We start from the raw sequence: 19,805 nt of genomic DNA, 5'->3' as shown, positions 1-19,805 counted from the left end.
TGAAGACCGATGGCTGGAATGCCTAGAGAGGGGTCACCAGCATGCTGTGCCAAGAGACCAACTCTAAACCTCTCTGATGGCACCTAACCAAGCCAAGACACACCTGGGTTTTACTTATGTTCTGTTGCAGCAGGGAAATGACCCGGCAGCTGGGCTGGCGGCCCATTTTGGGGTGAGTCAAAGCCGCCTTTGCATATAGTCTTTCCCTTTATGTAATCTCATGGGAGACTAAGAATGATGGTCTGGAGAGAAAGGTGACTTATTCGAAGCCTGTCGCCCATGGCGATAGGCAACATTTATCATTGGTAAAGGATATGTACCCAAACATGCAGCCCTTACAAAACGACAACAAGACTCAAAACCTATCAGGGTTAAGCGGCACATCCAGATTCCTCCCTTGCACTTAGCATTCATCATCCCGGATAATGCTTGGAATATTGTCTACGAAGTGGGTTTTCTTAGCCGCGTCATTAAAGTTCATATGCTTGAGACATTGCAATATTAGCATTGGCACCTTGTAGGAAAGCTCTTAGGCATATTAGATGAATATTCAAGGGTGCTCAGGAAACGAATAACACTTTGGAAGATTGGATAAAAAGAATGTGCTTGATTTGACATCCTCTCATACTATATGGCATATATAGGGACCTCATCACCCAAAGCAGTAGACCGAAGCTGCTCCCAATTGACGCCACTGAATGCAGGCAGATCTTTGTCTTTTGTATGTGGTGCCATTTGCCCTTTATAACTTCCTTATACTCATTTTGGCTTTCAGAACAACAATCTTGAGAAGATTCCCAAAGGAGCATTCAGTCACCTGAGTGGCCTTCGCGAACTGTACCTGCAGAATAACTACCTGACCAATGAAGGGTTGGATAATGAAACTTTCTGGTGAGACTTTTCCAAATAAGTGACCGATAAAAGGATTGTGCATGTCAAGCACTGCTGATATTGACTAAGTGTCTATCCTGTCCCTGCTATGCTGAAGCTGGTGCCTGCACCTACAATTACTTACTCGTTAATTAAATATAACTTCCTAGGCACCATACTGGAGCAAAGGTTCTCTTGTAAATGTTGACTGTAGAAGTGGGAAAAGTGTGGCACGTGAAGTGTTTTTGTGTTAGTCAGGAAGGTGACAGAGCCCAAACAAATGAACTCATTTCTATTCTTCATAACTCATTCACTTTTTTCCAGAAGGGATTTGTTAGACATGGGCGGTATTAGACAACTATTAATTTGGATGGACAATTTCGATGTTCCTAGTGACAGAAAATCGAGTTCCCCTTACTGACAGAGAGGTGAATATTATGCATATCTCTTTTTGTATTCATGTAGCTGTACGTCAAAATTACAGCACCCATAATGCCCCTTCCCGACCTTGCCACTTACTTTCTTTCTGAAGTAACCACCATTCCGGCGAGCGTGCCATCGAGAAGGCTGCCGCAAACGTGAGCCACCTTGTTCAGAAGCAGACGTCCAAAGAGACACCACACTCTTCAGTAGAATAAATGACTGACCAATTACATAATTGTTAAAAAAACACAGAATTACTGCTTTTCGCCTGGGGGTGGGAGGCGGAAATTACAGGGTCTTAGGTTCCGGGAAGCCTGACTTCCTGAGCCTAGTTAAGGCCTTTAGGCCCCTAATCCTGTACTGTGGATTTATGCCAACCGTGGCATCTCCTCTGCACACAGAAACTATGGCAACATGGTTCCTTTGAGGGATGTGGCAGCAACAGGGGAGAGTGTGTTATTGTATGTGCCAAGCTGTTGCATGGAGACAGAAGGAGCGGGGGAGAAGGACAGACTCCGCTGGACCAGGCGCAGCGTGCCGGAGGTGTGTGACATGGAAAAACACTGACAACTGATTCATGGGGAAGTGAGAGGACGGCAGCACAAAAAAATAGGAAATGTTCTGGGAGGGATAGTAACTGCCCCTCTGCCATTAATATAATTCTGCCTTTATGTCCTAATGTACTAGGAACAATCAAAATTCTATATCATATCTCGGAGGCTTCCTATTATTCATGTTAAAAGCCATGACATAGAATTAACAGAGAAAGTGCCACATCAGTACCCGCCCAAGATGTACCTAACCCATTAGGCTAAAGTAGGGAAGGAACTAAACCAAAGGGTTTCCTAAGGGAGAGAGCCAGATGGTCAGAGGATATTATCACATTTATGGTCCTGACCTCATATTGTTCCAGAATGCAAACCACACACCACACGGGCTGCGCATTGAAAATAGGGAGGTTTTTAACACTCAAAACAGACTTCGTCTTGTATGAAAAATGAAAACCATGCTCCCTACCGAATAAATAGCCTGTCTGATAAATGCAAATCCCTGATGTCCGAAAACCTCTGAAAAGATACCAAACACATGTGAACGGCCAATTTAGGTAACACAGCCTGCATTGACAAAGCAACATGATCTAGACAATCCCATAGTAAAGAAAGAACCTTATCTATATCCCATATACAGGAGTATTTAGGCCTTGGATAAGCCCAGAACCAAGGACCCTTCAAAACCCTACACATCAAAGGGTGCTCTCCTAATGGAAACCCTTTATTTTTACCCAGGAGTGATTAATAGAAATTGCTGACCTATAGTCAGTGAACATCTGGTAACAATGAGAAAAATCCAATATGTACTGCTTCTGCCACTCCTAACTGAACAGGATCCACTCATTTCTGCTCACATTAGAGAACCCAGGGCGGCCATGTCGCACCATGGAGCCTGAGCATAGTCAGCCATCTTGAATCCCTGATGATCTAAAAAGCCCTCAGGGTACCATCCGCTCCTGACAAATTCCAAGCCATCAACCGTACAGTCTCTAGGAGAACTAGAGCACAAGTTTCACCCCTGATTTGCATGAGAATATGCCTAAAGCTGGCAGGATCCAGGCCGGTTCCATAGACATCTCCAGAGCCAGAAGGTACCATGCTTGTTCCTACCACAAAGGAGTGATCAGAAGCAAAGATGCCCCCCGGCCTGTTGGCCTGCAATAGCATGTGTGGCTTGGTATCATGGCAAAAGGAAGAAACGCATCTTGAGTGCCTGTCCCAAATACAGGAAAAACGCATTAGTGGCTATGGACTCCAGATCCCATCTCATGTTTAAGAATTGAGGTAGCTGGGTCTTCAATTGAAACACATATAAATCCACCTGCAATGGGTCTCATTGCACTAGAAGCATTCAAAGCATCCAACATTGAGTTTCTAATTGCTCTCAATGCCGAAAGACTGAATCTGCCACCAGATTGTCGGACTTCTGGAGGAATTCCAACTGAACCTCCAAAAGTAACCGGAGACATAATTGTCTCTGGATACCTCCTACCTGTTTACGTACCTAGCCACTGGATGACTATGCATGAACAACCAAAAGACACAGTGGGAATGGTTCACTTTGAAAAAGTTGACCGCAAAGGACCCTACAAGTATCTGTAAGCAGTTTATGTGCATTAGAGGTCACTGCTCTGACCATTGCCCTCCATTCTGGATTGGATTACACCTGATTCCCCATGATTGCAATAGTATGCTTGGGAATTTGTATTTATTTTATTGGTATTTATAAAGCCCTCAGAAAGGTCATAAAACCTTTTTCACATCAAGAATAAAAAATGTTGAGAGACAAGCCCATAAAGATAGGCAAGGGCTAGACCATGGATGCATTTCAACATGGTACAAAGGAAATAAAAATTGAGAGGGAAGTCAAATGGGAGAAAGGAAATAGAGAGAAGAATGGGAGAAATAGAGGAATGGGTCGATAGATAAAACAGAAGATGGATGACAGAGTTAAAGGTTGATCAAAGAAAGGTAAGCTGAGAAGAGGGAAGTCATTGTAAGAATGCTGAGCAATAGTAGAGTCGAGAAAAAATAGAGGAAGTTGTAAGAAGTTCAGTGTCATGAAAGGACCAATACGAATACGGTGGATGTCATGAAGATGATAGAGGCAGATACGTGCAGTAGTGAGGAAGTGACAAGCTAAGGAAAGACAAGGCTCAAAGATTACCCCAATATTTAATGCTGAGGAAGAAAAAGGAAAATAGGAGGGTAGGAGGGAAGAAGAGTCCCGGAGGGAGAGGAGTGTGGGAGGGAAAAGGGGTGGGGAAAATAGAGGTTTAGTCTTAGAAGTCTAGATTGGATGGTTGAAAAATAGGCTGGGATAATATGGTGCGTTGAATCAGAAAGAGTGGAGGAAGAGAACAAGATTTGGTAGTTATTGGCATAGAGGTGGCAGGGAAAATTAAAGGAATCAATACTTGTTGAGAGTAGGATAGTATGTATAGAAAAGAGCTGAGGGTACAGGTCATGAATCTTGAGGGACAGCATACAGAACAGCATGGAGAAGTGATATGCCCATCCCATGAGGCCAAGCAAGTGCAGTTGCAAAGGTAAGACTGAAACCTGCTAAGTAGAGTACCATAGAAACCAAGAGAATCAAGAGAAGATAGAAGGAGCGACCAACTATGTCAAACATAGTGTAAAGATCCCAAAAAATAAGGATATATGAGAGCTTATTATGATGGGGCGAGAGAAGAGAGTTTCGGAAGAATGACCAGATTATATGGAAGGGAGTAAGGAATGAGAATTAATGAGGGAAGAAACCTGGAGTAGATGACGTTTACCAGACATTTGGTCGAAAGAAATTGGTTTTTTGTAAAACCCCCTTTTTTTAAAAAACGAAAACCCGAAAAATATATATATAAATAAAAAAAAAATTCGACCATTTGGTTTTCAACCAAATTGCGTCGACCAAATGTCTTTCGACCAGTTTTCAGTCGACCAAATGTCTGGATACCGTAGATGACACTTTCAAGAAGTTTAGAAAGGAAGGGTAGAAGAGAGATGGGGCAAAAGTTATAAGGGGATAAATGGTCAGCTAAAGGGGTTTTCAGGAAATGGATGATAACAGCATGTTTGAAGGAGGAGGAAAAGGAGGACTTGGCCAATGATAGATTAAGAAGATAGGTAAGGTAAGAAATATTGTGAGGGTAAATAGATGGGATGAGTGAAGAGGGTCAAGGGAAGAAGCCAAAGGATGGGCCCGAGAAAGGAAAGCAGCAGTGCCAAAGTCATAAACTAGTGTAAAAGAAGAGAGAGAGGAACTAGAGAAATTGTCTGTTGGATTCAAAAATTGGGATAGTCAACTCTTAATCTTTCAAATCATGTCTCACCAGCCAGTCTCCTGGGATTAATACATCTCTCAAAAAGTGCAATCATTTTTATCTTGTAGTGTCAAAACACTAGTAAGCCATTGAGTTCTCTAAGATTGATCACTGTTTGGAAACCAATTGTCCTTTAATCCGACCAAAAATATATTAAATCACAAACCACCTCACATGCATGACTGATCTCACAATCCTTGGTCAGCAACTCTCTTACCTCCTTTGCTGTACGATCCCTTCAACCTCTTCCCCCACTGGGTGCCCTGATCCTATAGCTCTGGCTAATTTGGAGAAAAAGAAGGCCTGAGTCACAGAGCAGTGAACTGTGAGCCCCGCTGTGGAAGGACTTTGTGAGTAACACCAGCCAGTCATGCAGTCCCTCCTTTGACCGTTCCTGGGGCTACCCCCATGGGTTGAGAATCTTGTCCAATGAGGACTGTCCTTTGTCCAGAGATGTGAATGTGTTGACATAACGCCCCAAATATCCTACAAATTCATCCAAAAACACCAGTTTCCTGAGGGCTCCTACACTATACCATACCCTCCAAGTGGGAACTGACTATGAGCAGAATGCCATGGCAATCTTTCTGGGATCCAAAGACTCCCCTGTAAAACGTTGCCACCTCCACCGTGTCAAGTGTCTTAGCAAAGGTCACTTAAAATTATGACTCCCATCCTGGCACCTAGACTAGCCCTTATGCACCTCCTTGGTGGTGTCACTTTCAAACTTAAAAAAGACACAGCTATCTTCGAGTCTATGGTCAGGTGGAAGCTGATTTATTAGCAATAGGAAGTGATTTGAAGGGCATTCTCCACTCGTATTTTGTTCTGGCAGAGGAGTCCAACTTGATACGCTGAGATGCATCAACATATGCCGGAGGCAGAAACATAGACATCCCTGACACTCCTTTAACCGCTGAGGGCACTCCCATGGGTCCATTGCAGATACAGGGTCTATTCTGGATATATCATCTAAGAACCCCAACTCGTTGAAATATCAGTAGATCAGTCGGGATTCCATAAGTCTATTCTTGAATTATTTATCCTGGAATTTAATTTCTTAAAATTATTCGTTCTTTTTTATTCTTCTTTATTTACCTTAATATATCCTTAACTATTGTTTGTCATCACAAACACCTTGGGTGTGCAGGGGACGCGAGTGTTCCACAGATTGTGTACACCTGTTTTGTTTGTCTCTGGGGCCAAATATTACACAGAAAGTGAATTCCAAAGGGTGTTACTTACGTGTAGAAATTGATAAATCCAGTGTATTTGCCGAATAAGCCTGTCCATAGTAAGTATGAACATTTAGTGATTTTTTGCATGATTTATTCGATATCTAACTGGAGTTCAATAAATATCAGAGCTTTTCAGAAGAAAAGTATTAGACTGTCCATTATTATGTTTTTTCTTTCTTTAAGGCATCTGTCCAGCCTTGAATACTTGGACTTATCCAACAATAACCTGTCACAAATCCCCACTGGGTTACCACGGAATATAGTACTTCTGCATCTTGAGAAAAACTCCTTGAAAACTATCCCGGCTGATGTCTTGACTCAGATCAGAAACCTTGAGTACCTGTTACTTCACAACAACAAACTAAGGGCCAAGGGGATGCATCCCGCGGCCTTCCAAGGGCTTAAGAAGTTACATACCGTTCACTTGTATAATAACATGTTGGAAAGAGTTCCGAGTGGGCTGCCAAGGCGCGTCAAGAGGCTCATGCTCCTACATAATCACATCACTGGGATTTCCAAGAATGACTTTGCTTTTACGTACTTCCTCGAGGACCTAAACCTGAGCTACAACAAAATCCTCAGCACCGGTATCCACCGAGAAGCCTTCCGCAAATTGAGACTGCTCAAATCCTTGGACCTTTCTGGCAACAACCTGAAGCTCTTGCCCTGGGGCCTTCCAAAAAACTTGGAAATGTTGAAGCTGAAGAATAACGAAATAAGCTCTGTACCCCGGGGCTCGCTTGCAAAGATGTCAAAGCTGAAGGAGCTCCACTTGGGTAACAACAAGCTGAAGATCAACTCTATCTATACAGGAGCATGGTCGGAGCTTGACAGCATGCAGGTAAGATTGCGGCACACATCTATGCCATTTGTCAGGGGTCTACAACCTAGGGCTCTTAAGCTGTTTTGGACTACGACTCCCAATATCCCTCTCCATTGACTATGCTGACGAGTGCTCATGGCAGTTGTAGGCCAAAACAAAGGTTGCAGATTTCTGTCCTATGCACGGTGGTGTTAGTCAAGTGTGTCTCCGATGGATAATGGGACAATACATCCTGCCCTTTTGATTAATAAACAAAATGTGACTGTTTTTCACACTATAAATCAACCATCCATTTGTTTCCAGTCTTACCAGAGGTAAACTTATCTTTTCATTTTGAAAGCTAATACATGAGATATTACATTATGGATGCATTGACCATGGGTTATGATGCTGAGGTCATAAGTACACACAAAATGCAGAATACTATGCAACCACAATGCACACAATTGAATAATGTAGATCCATGTGTATTCATTTGTTCTTCTTTGTGATGAATGTTGGATAGGTACTCATGCCGTAAACTAACTATTTTAAATGAAGGAAACATTTACATGATGAAGAAAAAACATTAATGAGGACTCAAGCGATCAGCACAAAGTACAGTGTTTAAAGAACAGCATAACACACAGAGGCATCTGCGAAATGTACGCAGTTACAGACAATTCAGTTTTTAAGACCATGGCCATTAGCAAAGAATCCCATTTGAAATTCTCCTGATCTTCATCCTGTTATGGAGTTATAGATATCAAGTGGTCCGGGCTCTTTCTCAACACAACCTCTTAAAATACCTTCCTCTAATTACACATTGATGTCTGTGACATCCAATGTTGCCATGTAGCTGTTGGTGAGCTAGATGTTCCCTATAGAAATAGCATAACTGGGAATTTCTAAATGTAAGAGAGAGAGGGTCTATGCATCTTTCCTGTTTTCTTTTTTAAGTTTGTCTTGAACACCAGAAGCTCTCAAAACGCAGAGATTGCAAATGAATGTTTCAAGCCAGGAGTGTTGCCAACTGTAAGGACTCTGTTTGAGAAGGAGACCATAGTTACACATCCCCCATTCCCGCCAAAAGTTGTTTATGCTCTTTTGGTAGGACCAAGGAACCACCTACCTGCTTTTCTTTTTTTCTTCAGAAAAAGAGCCAGGTCCTCTCATGGGATATGACACTAATAGACCGACCAACAATGTGGGGCTTCATCTATTCCTTTCTATTTAGATGGAACTATGCTTCTCCAATGAGGACTGAAAAAAAAAAAATATTTCATGATGCCAGCATTAGAGTTATGGTGTCGATCATCAAATCTGGTTAGATAGGTCAGTGAGTGAAGCACGGGTTTCGAATGCCAGAAGGGCTAACTCTATCTAGTCTTTCATCTTTCTGCGGTCAATCCAAAGATTGCCAATACAAACACTATATATCAACAATAGATCTTATCATCATTGTGTTATGTTGTTTAAGGTCTTGTGGCCTGTCATGGATTGTCTTGAATGCATTCCACCCTGCTATGGACTCATATTCATTGCCAGATGAGATCTTGTTGCTAGGGAATTCTTTTTATGAGATATTTTTATTGAGCTTACATGTTTACATTTTACAATATTGTCATTGTAATTTTGGAATTGTCTTGTAATTGTCATTGGTTATTTATAATGCGCTTAATACCCAGAGGTGTCTAGGCGCGGACCTGGGGATCGAACCTGTGTTTCTCTGCTTCGTCTATCCAAAGGATATCCTTGAACACCTGCAGAATTGGTCTGCCTCAGAGGGCATTCTGAGTTGATTACAAACTGGTTTTCAAGCCAGCATGGGCACGCTGGCGCAAGGTTTTCAGCTTGATCTTTTGGTGAAAAAGTACACACTCCTTAACAATACCAAACTGTACGCAATCTTTGTAGATCTCTGCAATGACTTTGATTCTGTTCCACGAATAAACTTTGGTTTGCTTTAGCTGCCTACAATATTCCACCAGCCTTGCTTAGCATAATTCAAGCTTCATATGCGGACAGCAAGGCTGTTGTGTGCTGGGGTGCGAGAGGTGAATGCACTGAGTCCTTTGCGGTGCAGCGAGGCGTTAGGCAGGGGTGTGTTTTGGCCCCACTCATCTTCTGTCTTTATATTAATGGATTAATAGAGGATTTGGTGGCCAATAGTTTGGATGCCCCCAGGATGGGCAACAGGCGTTATCCAGCGTTGTTTTTCACGGATGACGGTGTGTTGCTCGCAACCAGCCCAATCGGAGCCAACCATGCTATGTCATCATTTGTAAGGAAATGTGGGGAACTGCGCCTAAACATAAAGCAAAAACTAACACAATGATGTTCAGGCACATATCGTCCAGGAGATCTAGTATCGATATAGAAGTTAAGGGAAAAGTTAGAGCAGGTCTCTGCTTATGACTATTTGGGTCTCCATTTTGCTGAGAATGCCCTCTGGATAGAGCACATGCCAAAGCAAATTTAAAAATAGAAAAGTATGGAGGGGGTTTAAGAAATTTGTCATTGTTACATGGCGGGGGTGCGTTTTCCCCAGTTTTGCAACTATACAGGCTGCAGGCAACACCAGCAGCTTTTTTATGGAGCAGAAATCTATGGCTATGCTAATTCAGCCACCTTCGGAGTTTCCGAAAACAGCTTCCTAAAATGTATGCATATGCAGGCAAAAGGATCACCTAAGGTACTTTTGCATTTAGAGTGCGACATTCGCCCAATTGAAGACCTTACATCCCTTAAGCTACTTTTGTTTTGGACACGTTTGTGGACTTGCTCAGCTTTATTCGATTATAGAGCTACGCGGATAGACTTTATATCTCTGGAAGGTAGCAGCTCCAGTCCGTGCCTGAAACACGTTAAATTCAGGTTGCGCAAACTCAATCTGCCTAATTTGTGGGAATGACGGCCCACTATGGTGAAGGGATCTCTGGATCTGGTCAAGAAGGCGAGCCTGCAGGAGTGTAGATAATCCATGATAGCAGCTTGCTTTACCTCAATTGTAAGGAAGATTTTGGGTTTGAAACTTATCTGGATTTTATTCAACCCCCCCATGCACAGTCACTGTAACTACATTTGAGAGCTGGCCCTTGAGAATGGCTGCTTATGCAACGACCTGGAACCAGCATAACAGCTCAGAGTGTTTGATCTGTGGTGCAAGTATTGAATCAGTCTCCCACTTTATGTTGTTGTGCAATGGTTATGATACCCTAAGCGCTAGATATGTGATACCTATGCTCAGACTAAATGGTATCCGAAGGACAGTGGATGCACAACATGTTTGCACAACAAATGGTGAGCTATCTGTGGTCTAGTGCGTGGCAAAGTATTTGCACATGGCACGGCTAAGCAGATCGAGTGTTTTTAATGTCATTGATATAGCAACTTCTTGAGACAATCAATTGATTTTCATCTACTTCTAGCTGGTATTGTATTATGTATTTGTTTGGTGTCCAATTGTTATAACTATGAAATGTTGTGTTTTTATGTGTTTGGTGGTTCATATACCATAAAACGCTTGTATGATGATGAGTATATTTTTTAAAAGAGAATATGACGATTGTATTGGGCATACGTTACCTTATGTCAGATATTTAGTTTCATAAAGAATATTTCTTGCTGTTCCAAGGGCACTAGAGGATCCCCAGCTTACCTAAAGGTAATTCAAGCTAACAGGACTCCCATAAGCCACTGATTATTGGATTCATGTCTCTAGGCTATCCCTTTCTGTCGGTTTCACACAGAGATGTCAGTTTATCAAAATGACAGGGGTAGCAGAAGTGACATCAGAAGTATGATTACATCACAGGAAGTGGTGTAAGTGACAGTCGATCTCAATGCTATAAATGAGTGATGTAATGTGCCTTTAATGCTGATGACATCACAAGAAGTGATGGAGAGGATGCTCAAAAGTAAGCATACCTTAAATGCAGCTTCCTATACATGTTTAAAGTGTCACCTTTTTGGTGAAAATACCCAGATGACTATGAAAAGTTAAAGTGCAAATGCTTAAAGCATCGCAGTAATTGTGATTTTAACAACCACTGGGACATTGGGTCTCATTAAAAGTTTGCCAGTCCGGAAACAAATGGTGCCGGTAAGATCACCGTCACACACATGTTATCCTCAAATCCAAATATTGATCCTTTTTGGTTATATATGGTTCATGGTTACAAACACTTTAATGCTAGGGTGCTCTTTGTGAAATATTAAATGCGCTCCAAGCCTATGTACATTATGTACTATTTAAACAATTTACCCCAGACAAAGTAGACAAAAACAAATGTCTGTAGTCATTCTTATATTCTCAAAATGCTTTTTAATTGTTTGCCAAGCAGCCAGGAACCCTAATTTGTTCTATTTGTCCCCCTCCCCTTTGTCTTAGGCATAGTCTGAATGAGGAAAATACGTATTAATACACACAATTGTGTCTCTCGAAATGTACTTCCTTCTTGGAAAGGGTCACCCTATTATTTCTCTGGGAAAAATCAAAAGTAGAACCTGGCTCACTCACAAATCTCCATGGATCTTATGCTCTCTATCACTCGACCCATTTCAGATATTTTATCTACGATACAAAATATATAATTTGATGTTTATTTGACAAAGGCTTTCATAGGACAGGCCTGGTAATTTACATTGGCCCTCATTACGACCCTGGCGGAGAGGGGTATACGCCAGCGTAATGCATGGCGTACCTCTCCGCCAGATTAAGACTTTCCGTAGCGCCATGGTGATTTTTCCGCCCGGATTTTCCGGGCGGAAAAATCCATGGCGCTACGGGACCTCTTGTTAATTACGCCACCGTAATCTACGGTGGCGTAATTAACGCCTTCCCCACTCCCATTATACCCTATCGGGCAAAAATGGGAATGGGGAAGGGTAAATGGGGATTGGGGACTAACCGCTCCGCCAAGGTCGGAATGGGGCGGTAAGTCCGCCAACCCCCATGGCGGAGTTGGCAGCTCTGCGCCATGGTCCATGGTGCAAATTGCACCATGGACCTCCGCCAGGGTCGTAATGAGGGCCATTGTGATGTCCAAAGCTTACAGAAATCGTTGATACAGGCAGTATTTGCCACTGCAATCATCAGATGTTGTTTGATTAATTTGCAGTTATGAAAGACAAATACATTCAGTACAATGTTAAATTCTATGGGAAAAGAACATTTACCTTTTATTGAAGTTCACTTATATAAAAAAAATGTCATGATTGGACACAGGCTAGCGAGGGTCTGGGATAATACCACAGGCAGTTCCCTGCCCTCTAGCTGAATACCGGCAGGGTGGTCAGCTCGCCCCAGGTCGCAAATCCACCCATTGGGGCTCTGGTGCGCTTGTAAGCACTGGATTCCCTCTGAATGTATTCCAGTCTGATTGGGGTCCTCCCAAATGGCTTTGGTGTCATCCCTCCCCAACTTCTCCTTTTCTGTTATCCGGTCTAGCTTCCTGGTTGTCTTCCGCTAACTCCCTTGGATCAGACTATATAGTCACCCTTAATCGCAGCGTTTTTGATGTATTGTGATACAGAGCACATTCTCTTGGTCCGGTTGTTTCTTCGAACTGACCTCTTAAGAACTCCACCCATACCAGCTGATTAGCTAAAAGTGGGAGAAAGGTGTTCAGTGTTTCTCTTAGATTATAATCCTCTGAGAGCAGGCACCCTTTGGCAGCGGCATCAACAGGAAGATAGTTTTATTCAAATAAATATGAAGCATAAAACTATGGGTTTTTTAACTTCACAATGAATATTTACATTAGATTCATATGGAGGAGCTGTTCTCAGTCATCTGAATTACATTTCTCGAAGATGAACACAGGCAAGAATATCAAGTCGCTCCTTATTGTTGACTTGCTTGTACCTGAATATCTTCTGACCGTCAAAATTCTCCCGTGCATAAATATATATTTGGTTTTAATATCTCTTTTACACCTACACAATTATCAACAATTCTAAATGCTAGCAGTGCTTAGTTTAAGCATTACTGTCTTCCTTGTCTTACACACTTAAGTGCCAGTCAACATCGTATGGCCAAAATGGACCAGATGAGTGTAGGTTTCTTTGCAGATGAGAAAATGTGTCATCCATCTGACAATAAAATTACCAATCCATTCTAAAGGCAGTGTAAATGGCAGAAGATAGACTTCCCAAGTTTCAAAGTTATACATTGGGCTATGTATTTTTGTTTCCTTTCTAGTGGCCTGGGAAAGAAGATATTATAACTAACACCCGTCTTTTGCAGTTAAACGTGACATGATCAACAATTAACTCCCCTACAAGAGTCAGTGGATTGAATCGCTAACAATTACATCAATAATCAATCACTCAAGTTCAGAACTGATTTGATCACAACTGAGGACCTATGTCTGAGTTGAATTTATCTTATTGAAAATGACATTCAATTGATTTCAGTAACCACTGCTCTGGTGTAGGAAACATAAGCAATACACCTACAGACCTTCCAGGAGAAAAAGGAGATTCTGTTTTTTTGGAACAAATGAGCAAGTCTCATAAACAAGGCTGGATGTAAAGAACTTTTCTCTTTTTAATAATGCTGCTGTAGGTTTCCAGGCATGCTTACCACTTGATTTATTCACGTAGTAGTCCCCAACAAAGCATTCAAGAATTTCTTTTAAATAGAAATTCAGATGTTTCCTTTTAATTACAGTGTTTCTCCTTTGAAATGGTCATTGTCTCTGGGCTGGTCTCCAACTTCAGAGGGGCACAGACTTATTTGTATTGGGCGTATTCCAAAAGTGCAACTTTATATGAAGTCTTCAGATTGATTGGAAAAATTGAACACGTTATTAAAACTGTAGTTTATTCTTATACTAATATAGCATTTAATGATCACATCAGCTTGATCACATGTAGTACAAAAGTTAACTTTCCTTTATTGTTCTTGTCAAAACTAGGCTTGTTTTACATCAATTCTTTTATTATATCAACAAAGTTTTCTAGTGATAAATGTGATGAATGCATTTTGTTTTTTGACTAAGTAGTTGCACAAAATGCTATGTTTGTAGATGAAATGCTTCTGATCTCGTAATACATCCAGTTGGCAATACATTTATTTAGAAACCACCATACAATTTGCTATAGTGATTCTCAGAAGAAGAGTGTGTTTTGTAGATTTGCAGACTTGTGGCATGGTTCCTTGTTTTATGGAACAATTCAGATGGTCCTGCAAGAGTTAGTCAAGGTAGTTTTCTAGATATCTGGTAGACAAAAGAGCTGTGGTAATCCTGTTTACCAGAGTCGTGTATTCTTGCTCTGTGGTAATCCTGTTTACCAGAGTTGTGTATTCTTGCTCTGTGGTAATCTGTTATACTAGAGATTTGTATTCTTGTTGTGTGGTAATCCTGCTTGCCAGAGTCATGTATTCTTGCTCTGTTGTAATCCTGTTTACCAGAGTCGTGTATTCTTGCACTGTGGTAATCCTGCTTGCCAGAGCTGGTTATTCTGGCTCTGTTGTAATCTTGTTTACCAGACGTGTGTATTCTTGCTCTGTGGTACTCCTGTTTACCAGAGTCGTGTATTCTTGCTCTATGGTAATCGTGCTTACCAGAGTCATGTATTCTTGCTCTGTTGTAATTCTGTTTACCAGAGTCGTGTATTCTTGCTCTGTGGTAATCCTTTTTACCAGAGTTGTGTATTCTTGCTCTGTGGTAATCTGTTTTACTAGAGATTTGTATTCTTGCTATGTGGTAATCCTGTTTGCCAGAGTCATGTATTCTTGCTCTGTTGTAATCCTGTTTACCAGAGTCGTGTATTCTTGCACTGTGGTAATCCTGCTTGCCAGAGCTGTGTATTCTGGCTCTGTGGTAATCTTGTTTACCAGACTTGTGTATTCTTGCTCTGTGGTACTCCTGTTTACCAGAGTCGTGTATTCTTGCTCTATGGTAATCGTGCTTACCAGAGTCATGTATTCTTGCTATGTTGTAATTCTGTTTACCAGAGTCGTGTATTATTGCTCTGTGGTAATCCTTTTTACCAGAGACGTGTATTCTTGCTGTGTGGTAATCCTGCTTGCTTGCCAGAATCACGTATTCTTGTTCTGTTGTAATCCTGTTTACAAGAGTCGCTCTGTGGTAATCTTGCTTACCAGAGTCATGTATATAAGCATAGAAGGGGACTACCCCAAATGTGGTACAGCTGATGAGGGGGTCTCAAATATTTACACACAAGTCTTGTATTCGTGCTCTATGGTAATCCTGTTTACCAGAGGCGTGTATTGTTGCTCTGCGGTAATCCTGTTTACCAGAGTCGTGTATTCTTGTTCTGTGGCAATCCTGTTTGCCAGAGGTAGTAGAGTTGTGTATTGTTGCTCTGTGGTAATCCTGTTTACCAGAGTCATGTATTCTTGCTCTGTGGTAATGCTGTTTACCAGAGTCGTGTATTCTTGCTCTGTGGTAATCATGCTTACCAGAGCCATGCATTCTTACTCTGTGGTAATCCTGTTTACCAGAGTCGTGTATTCTTGCTCTGTGGTAATGCTATTTACCAGAGTCGTGTATTCTTGCTCTGTGGTAATCGTGCTTACCAGAGCCATGCATTCTTACTCTGTGGTAATCCTGTTTACCAGAGTCATGTATTCTTGCTCTGTGGTAATCCTGTTTACCAGAGTCATGTATTCTTTCTATGTGGTAATTGTGTTTAGCAGAGTCGTGTATTCTTGCTCTGTGGTAATCCTGTTTGGCAGAGTCGTGTATCCTTACTCTGGGGTAATCTGGCTTTCCAGAGCCCTGTATTCATCCTCTGTGGTAATCTTGTTTACCAGACTTGTGTATTCTTGCTCTGTGGTAATCCTGTTTACCAGAGTCGTGTATTCTTGCTGTGTGGTAATCCTGTTTACCAGAGTCGTGTGTTCTTGCTCTGTGGTAATCCTGTTTACCAGAGTCGTGTATTCTTGCTCTGTGGTAATCCTGTTTACCAGAGTTGAGTATTCTTGCTCTGTGGTAATCCTGTTGACCAGAGTCATTTATTCTTGCTCTGTGGTAATTGTGTTTACCAGAGTCGTGTATTCTTGCTATGTGGTAATCTTATCCTGTTTACCAGAGTCAGGTATTCTTGCTCTGTGGTAATCGTGCTTACCAGAGTCAGGAATTCTTGCTCTGTTGTAATCCTGTTTACCAGAGTATTGAATTCTTGCTCTGTTGTAATCCTGTTTACCAGAGTCGTTTATTCTTGCTCTGTGGTAATCCTGCTTGCCAGAGTCATGTATTCTTGCTCTGTTGTAATCCGGTTTACCAGAGTCGTTTATTCTTGCTCTGTTGTAATCCTGTTTACCAGAGTTGTGTATTCTTGCTCTGTGGTAATCCTGTGTACCAGAAGCGTGTATTGTTGCTCTGCAGTAATCCTGTTTACCAGAGTCGTGTATTCCAGCTCTGTGCCAATCCTGTTTACCAGAGGTACCAGAGTTATGTATTCTTGCTCTGTATTAATCCTATTTACCAGAGTCGTGTATTCTTGCTCTGTCGTAATTCTGTTTACTAGAGTCGTGTATTCTTGCTCTGTGGTAATCGTGCTTACCAGAGTCTTGTATTCTTGCTCTGTTATAATCCTGTTTACCAGAGTCATGTATTCTTACTATGTGGTAATCCTGCTTGCCAGAGTTGTGTATTCTTGTTTACTAAAATCATGTAGTCTTGCTATGTGGTAATCCTGTTTACCAGATTCATGTATTCTTGCTCTGTGGTAATCGTGCTTACCAGAGTCTTGTATTCTTGCTCTGTTATAATCCTGTTTACCAGAGTCATGTATTCTTACTCTGTGGTAATCCTGTTTACCAGAGTTGTGTATTCTTGTTTACTAAAGTCATGTATTCTTGCTATGTGGTAATCCTGTTTACCAGATTCATGTATTCTTGCTCTGTGGTAATCCTGTTTACCAGAGTCGTGTATTCTTGCTCTGTGGTAATCCTGTTGACCAGAGTCTTTTATTCTTGCTCTGTGGTAATCGTGTTTACCAGAGTTGTGTATTCTTGCTATGTGGTAATCCTGTTTACCAGAGTCGAGTATTCTTGCTCTGTGGTAATCCTGTTTACCAGAGTAGTGCATTCTTGCTCTGTGGTAATCCTGTTTATCAGAGTCGTGTATTCTTGCTCTGTGGTAATCCTGTTTACCAGAGTCGTGTATTCTTGCTCTGTTGTAATCCTGTTTACCAGAGTTGAGTATTCTTGCTCTGTGGTAATCCTGTTGACCAGAGTCATTTATTCTTGCTCTGTGGTAATCGTGTTTACCAGAGTCGTGTATTCTTGCTATGTGGTAATCCTGTTTACCAGAGTTGAGTATTCTTGCTCTGTGGTAATCCTGCTTACCAGAGTAGTGTATTCTTGCTCTGTGGTAATCGTGCTTACCAGAGTCAGGAATTCTTGCTCTGTTGTAATCCTGTTTACCAGAGTCATGAATTCTTGCTCTGTTGTATTCCTGTTTACCAGAGCCGTTTATTCTTGCTCAGTGGTAATCCTGCTTGCCAGAGTCATGTTTTCTTGCTCTGTTGTAATCCTGTTTACCAGAGACGTGTATTTTTGCTTTGTGATAATCCTGCTTACCAGAGTTGTGTATTCTTGCTCCGTGGTAATCCTGTTTACCAGCGGCGTGTATTGTTGCTCTGCAGTAATCCTGTTTACCAGAGGTGTGTATTCCAGCTCTGTGCCAACCCTGTTTACCAGGGGTACCAGAGTCGTATATTCTTGCTCTGTGGTAATCCTGTTTACTAGAGTCTTGTATTCTTGCTCTGTTATAATCGTGTTTACCAGAGTCATATATTCTTACTGTGTGCTAATCCTGTTTGCCAGAGCCGTGTATTCATGCTCTGTGGTAATCCTGTTTACCAGATTCATGTATTCTTGCTCTGTGGTAATCCTGTTTACCAGAGTTGTGTATTCTTGCTCTGTGGTAATCCTGTTTACCAGAGGCGTGTATTGTTGCTCTGTGGTAATCCTGTTTACCAGAGGTACCAGAGTTGTGTATTCTTGCTCTGTAGTAATCCTTTTTACCAGAGTCGTGTATTCTTGCTCTGTGGTAATCGTGTTTACCAGAGTCGTGTATTCTTGCTATGTGGTAATCCTGTTTACCAGAGTTGAGTATTCTTGCTCTGTGGTAATCCTGCTTACCAGAGTAGTGTATTCTTGCTCTGTGATAATCGTGCTTACCAGAGTCAGGAATTCTTGCTCTGTTGTAATCCTGTTTACCAGAGTCATGAATTCTTGCTCTGTTGTATTCCTGTTTACCAGAGCCGTTTATTCTTGCTCAGTGGTAATCCTGCTTGCCAGAGTCATGTATTCTTGCTCTGTTGTAATCCTGTTTACCAGAGACGTGTATTTTTGCTTTGTGGTAATCCTGCTTACCAGAGTTGTGTATTCTTGCTCTGTGGTAATCCTGTTTACCAGAGGCGTGTATTGTTGCTCTGCAGTAAACCTGTTTACCAGAGGCGTGTATTCCAGCTCTGTGCCAACCCTGTTTACCAGGGGTACCAGAGTCGTGTATTCTTGCTCTGTGGTAATCCTGTTTACCAGAGTCTTGTATTCTTGCTCTGTTATAATCCTGTTTACCAGAGTCATGTATTCTTACTGTGTGGTAATCCTGTTTGCCAGAGCCATGTATTCATGCTCTGTGGTAATCCTGTTTACCAGGGTTGTATATCCTTGTTTGCTAAACTCATGTATTCTTGCTATGTGGTAATCCTGTTTACCAGATTCATGTATTCTTGCTCTGTGGTAATCCTGTTTACCAGAGTTGTGTATTCTTGCTCTGTGGTAATCCTGTTTACCAGAGGCGTGTATTGTTGCTCTGTGGTAATCCTGTTTACCAGAGGTACCAGAGTTGTGTATTCTTGCTCTGTAGTAATCCTTTTTACCAGAGTCGTGTATTCTTGCTCTGTGGTAATCGTGCTTTCCAGAGTCTTGTATTCTTGCTCTGTTGTAATCCTGTTTACCAGAGTCGTGTATTCTTACTCTGTAGTAATCCTGCTTGCCAGAGTTGTGTATTCTTGCTCTGTGATAATCGTGTTTACCAGACCTGTGTATTCTTGCTCTGTGGTAATCCTATTTACCAGAGTCCAGTATTCTTGCACAGTGGTAATCCCGTTAACCAGAGTTGTGTATTCCTGCTCTGTGGTAATCATGTTTACCAGAGTTGTGTATTCTTGCTCTTCTTGCTTGGGGAAGGAGCAGAAAACTCCCAGGGTGTATGATTGCACTGTTGTCAAATTATGGTCTGCTCTTTTATAGTGATCGAACATCTCATGGCTATTGGCCAGGTGGCTGTGAATCAGTGCCACTATGATCTGATCTGTGAAGATCTGCTCTCCAACCTTGACTCTAACATTCCCTCTGTCCTCATCCTACTCACTCTCTCATCTGCCTTTGACATGGTCAATCATACCATCCTGTTCAACCGTCTCCGTGATAACCTGGGTATCACCGATCAGGCTCTGTCCTGGCTAACCTCTTTCCTCTCTGATCGACCCTACCAGGTCAAACCTGGGTCCTTCCTATCCTCTATCTCCCTCTCTACTTGTGGTGTTCCCCAGGGTCTAACCTCTCGCCCTGGCTTTTCAACCTATACCTTGCAACTCTCGCCCACTG

The 19,805-nt window shown here is 41.8% G+C and overlaps 1 protein-coding gene across 1 annotated transcript in view; it reads left to right on the top strand.

The window, feature by feature from the left end:
* PODN (podocan) overlaps positions 1-19,805 on the top strand; it is a 481,723-nt gene that overhangs the window by 340,191 nt on the left and 121,727 nt on the right. The window contains exons 7-8 of the mRNA XM_069642176.1: positions 776-891; positions 6,589-7,246. Of these exons, the coding sequence (XP_069498277.1) occupies positions 776-891; positions 6,589-7,246 (774 nt within the window). The remainder of the gene's footprint in view (positions 1-775; positions 892-6,588; positions 7,247-19,805) is intronic.

This window comes from Ambystoma mexicanum, chromosome 1q (genome assembly GCF_040938575.1).
Source record: "Ambystoma mexicanum isolate Mex_15411 chromosome 1q, UKY_AmexF1_1, whole genome shotgun sequence".
NCBI classification, from domain to species: domain Eukaryota; kingdom Metazoa; phylum Chordata; class Amphibia; order Caudata; family Ambystomatidae; genus Ambystoma; species Ambystoma mexicanum.
Note: the sequence above shows the minus strand (reverse complement) of the source record. Positions and strands in the feature narration are given on the sequence as shown.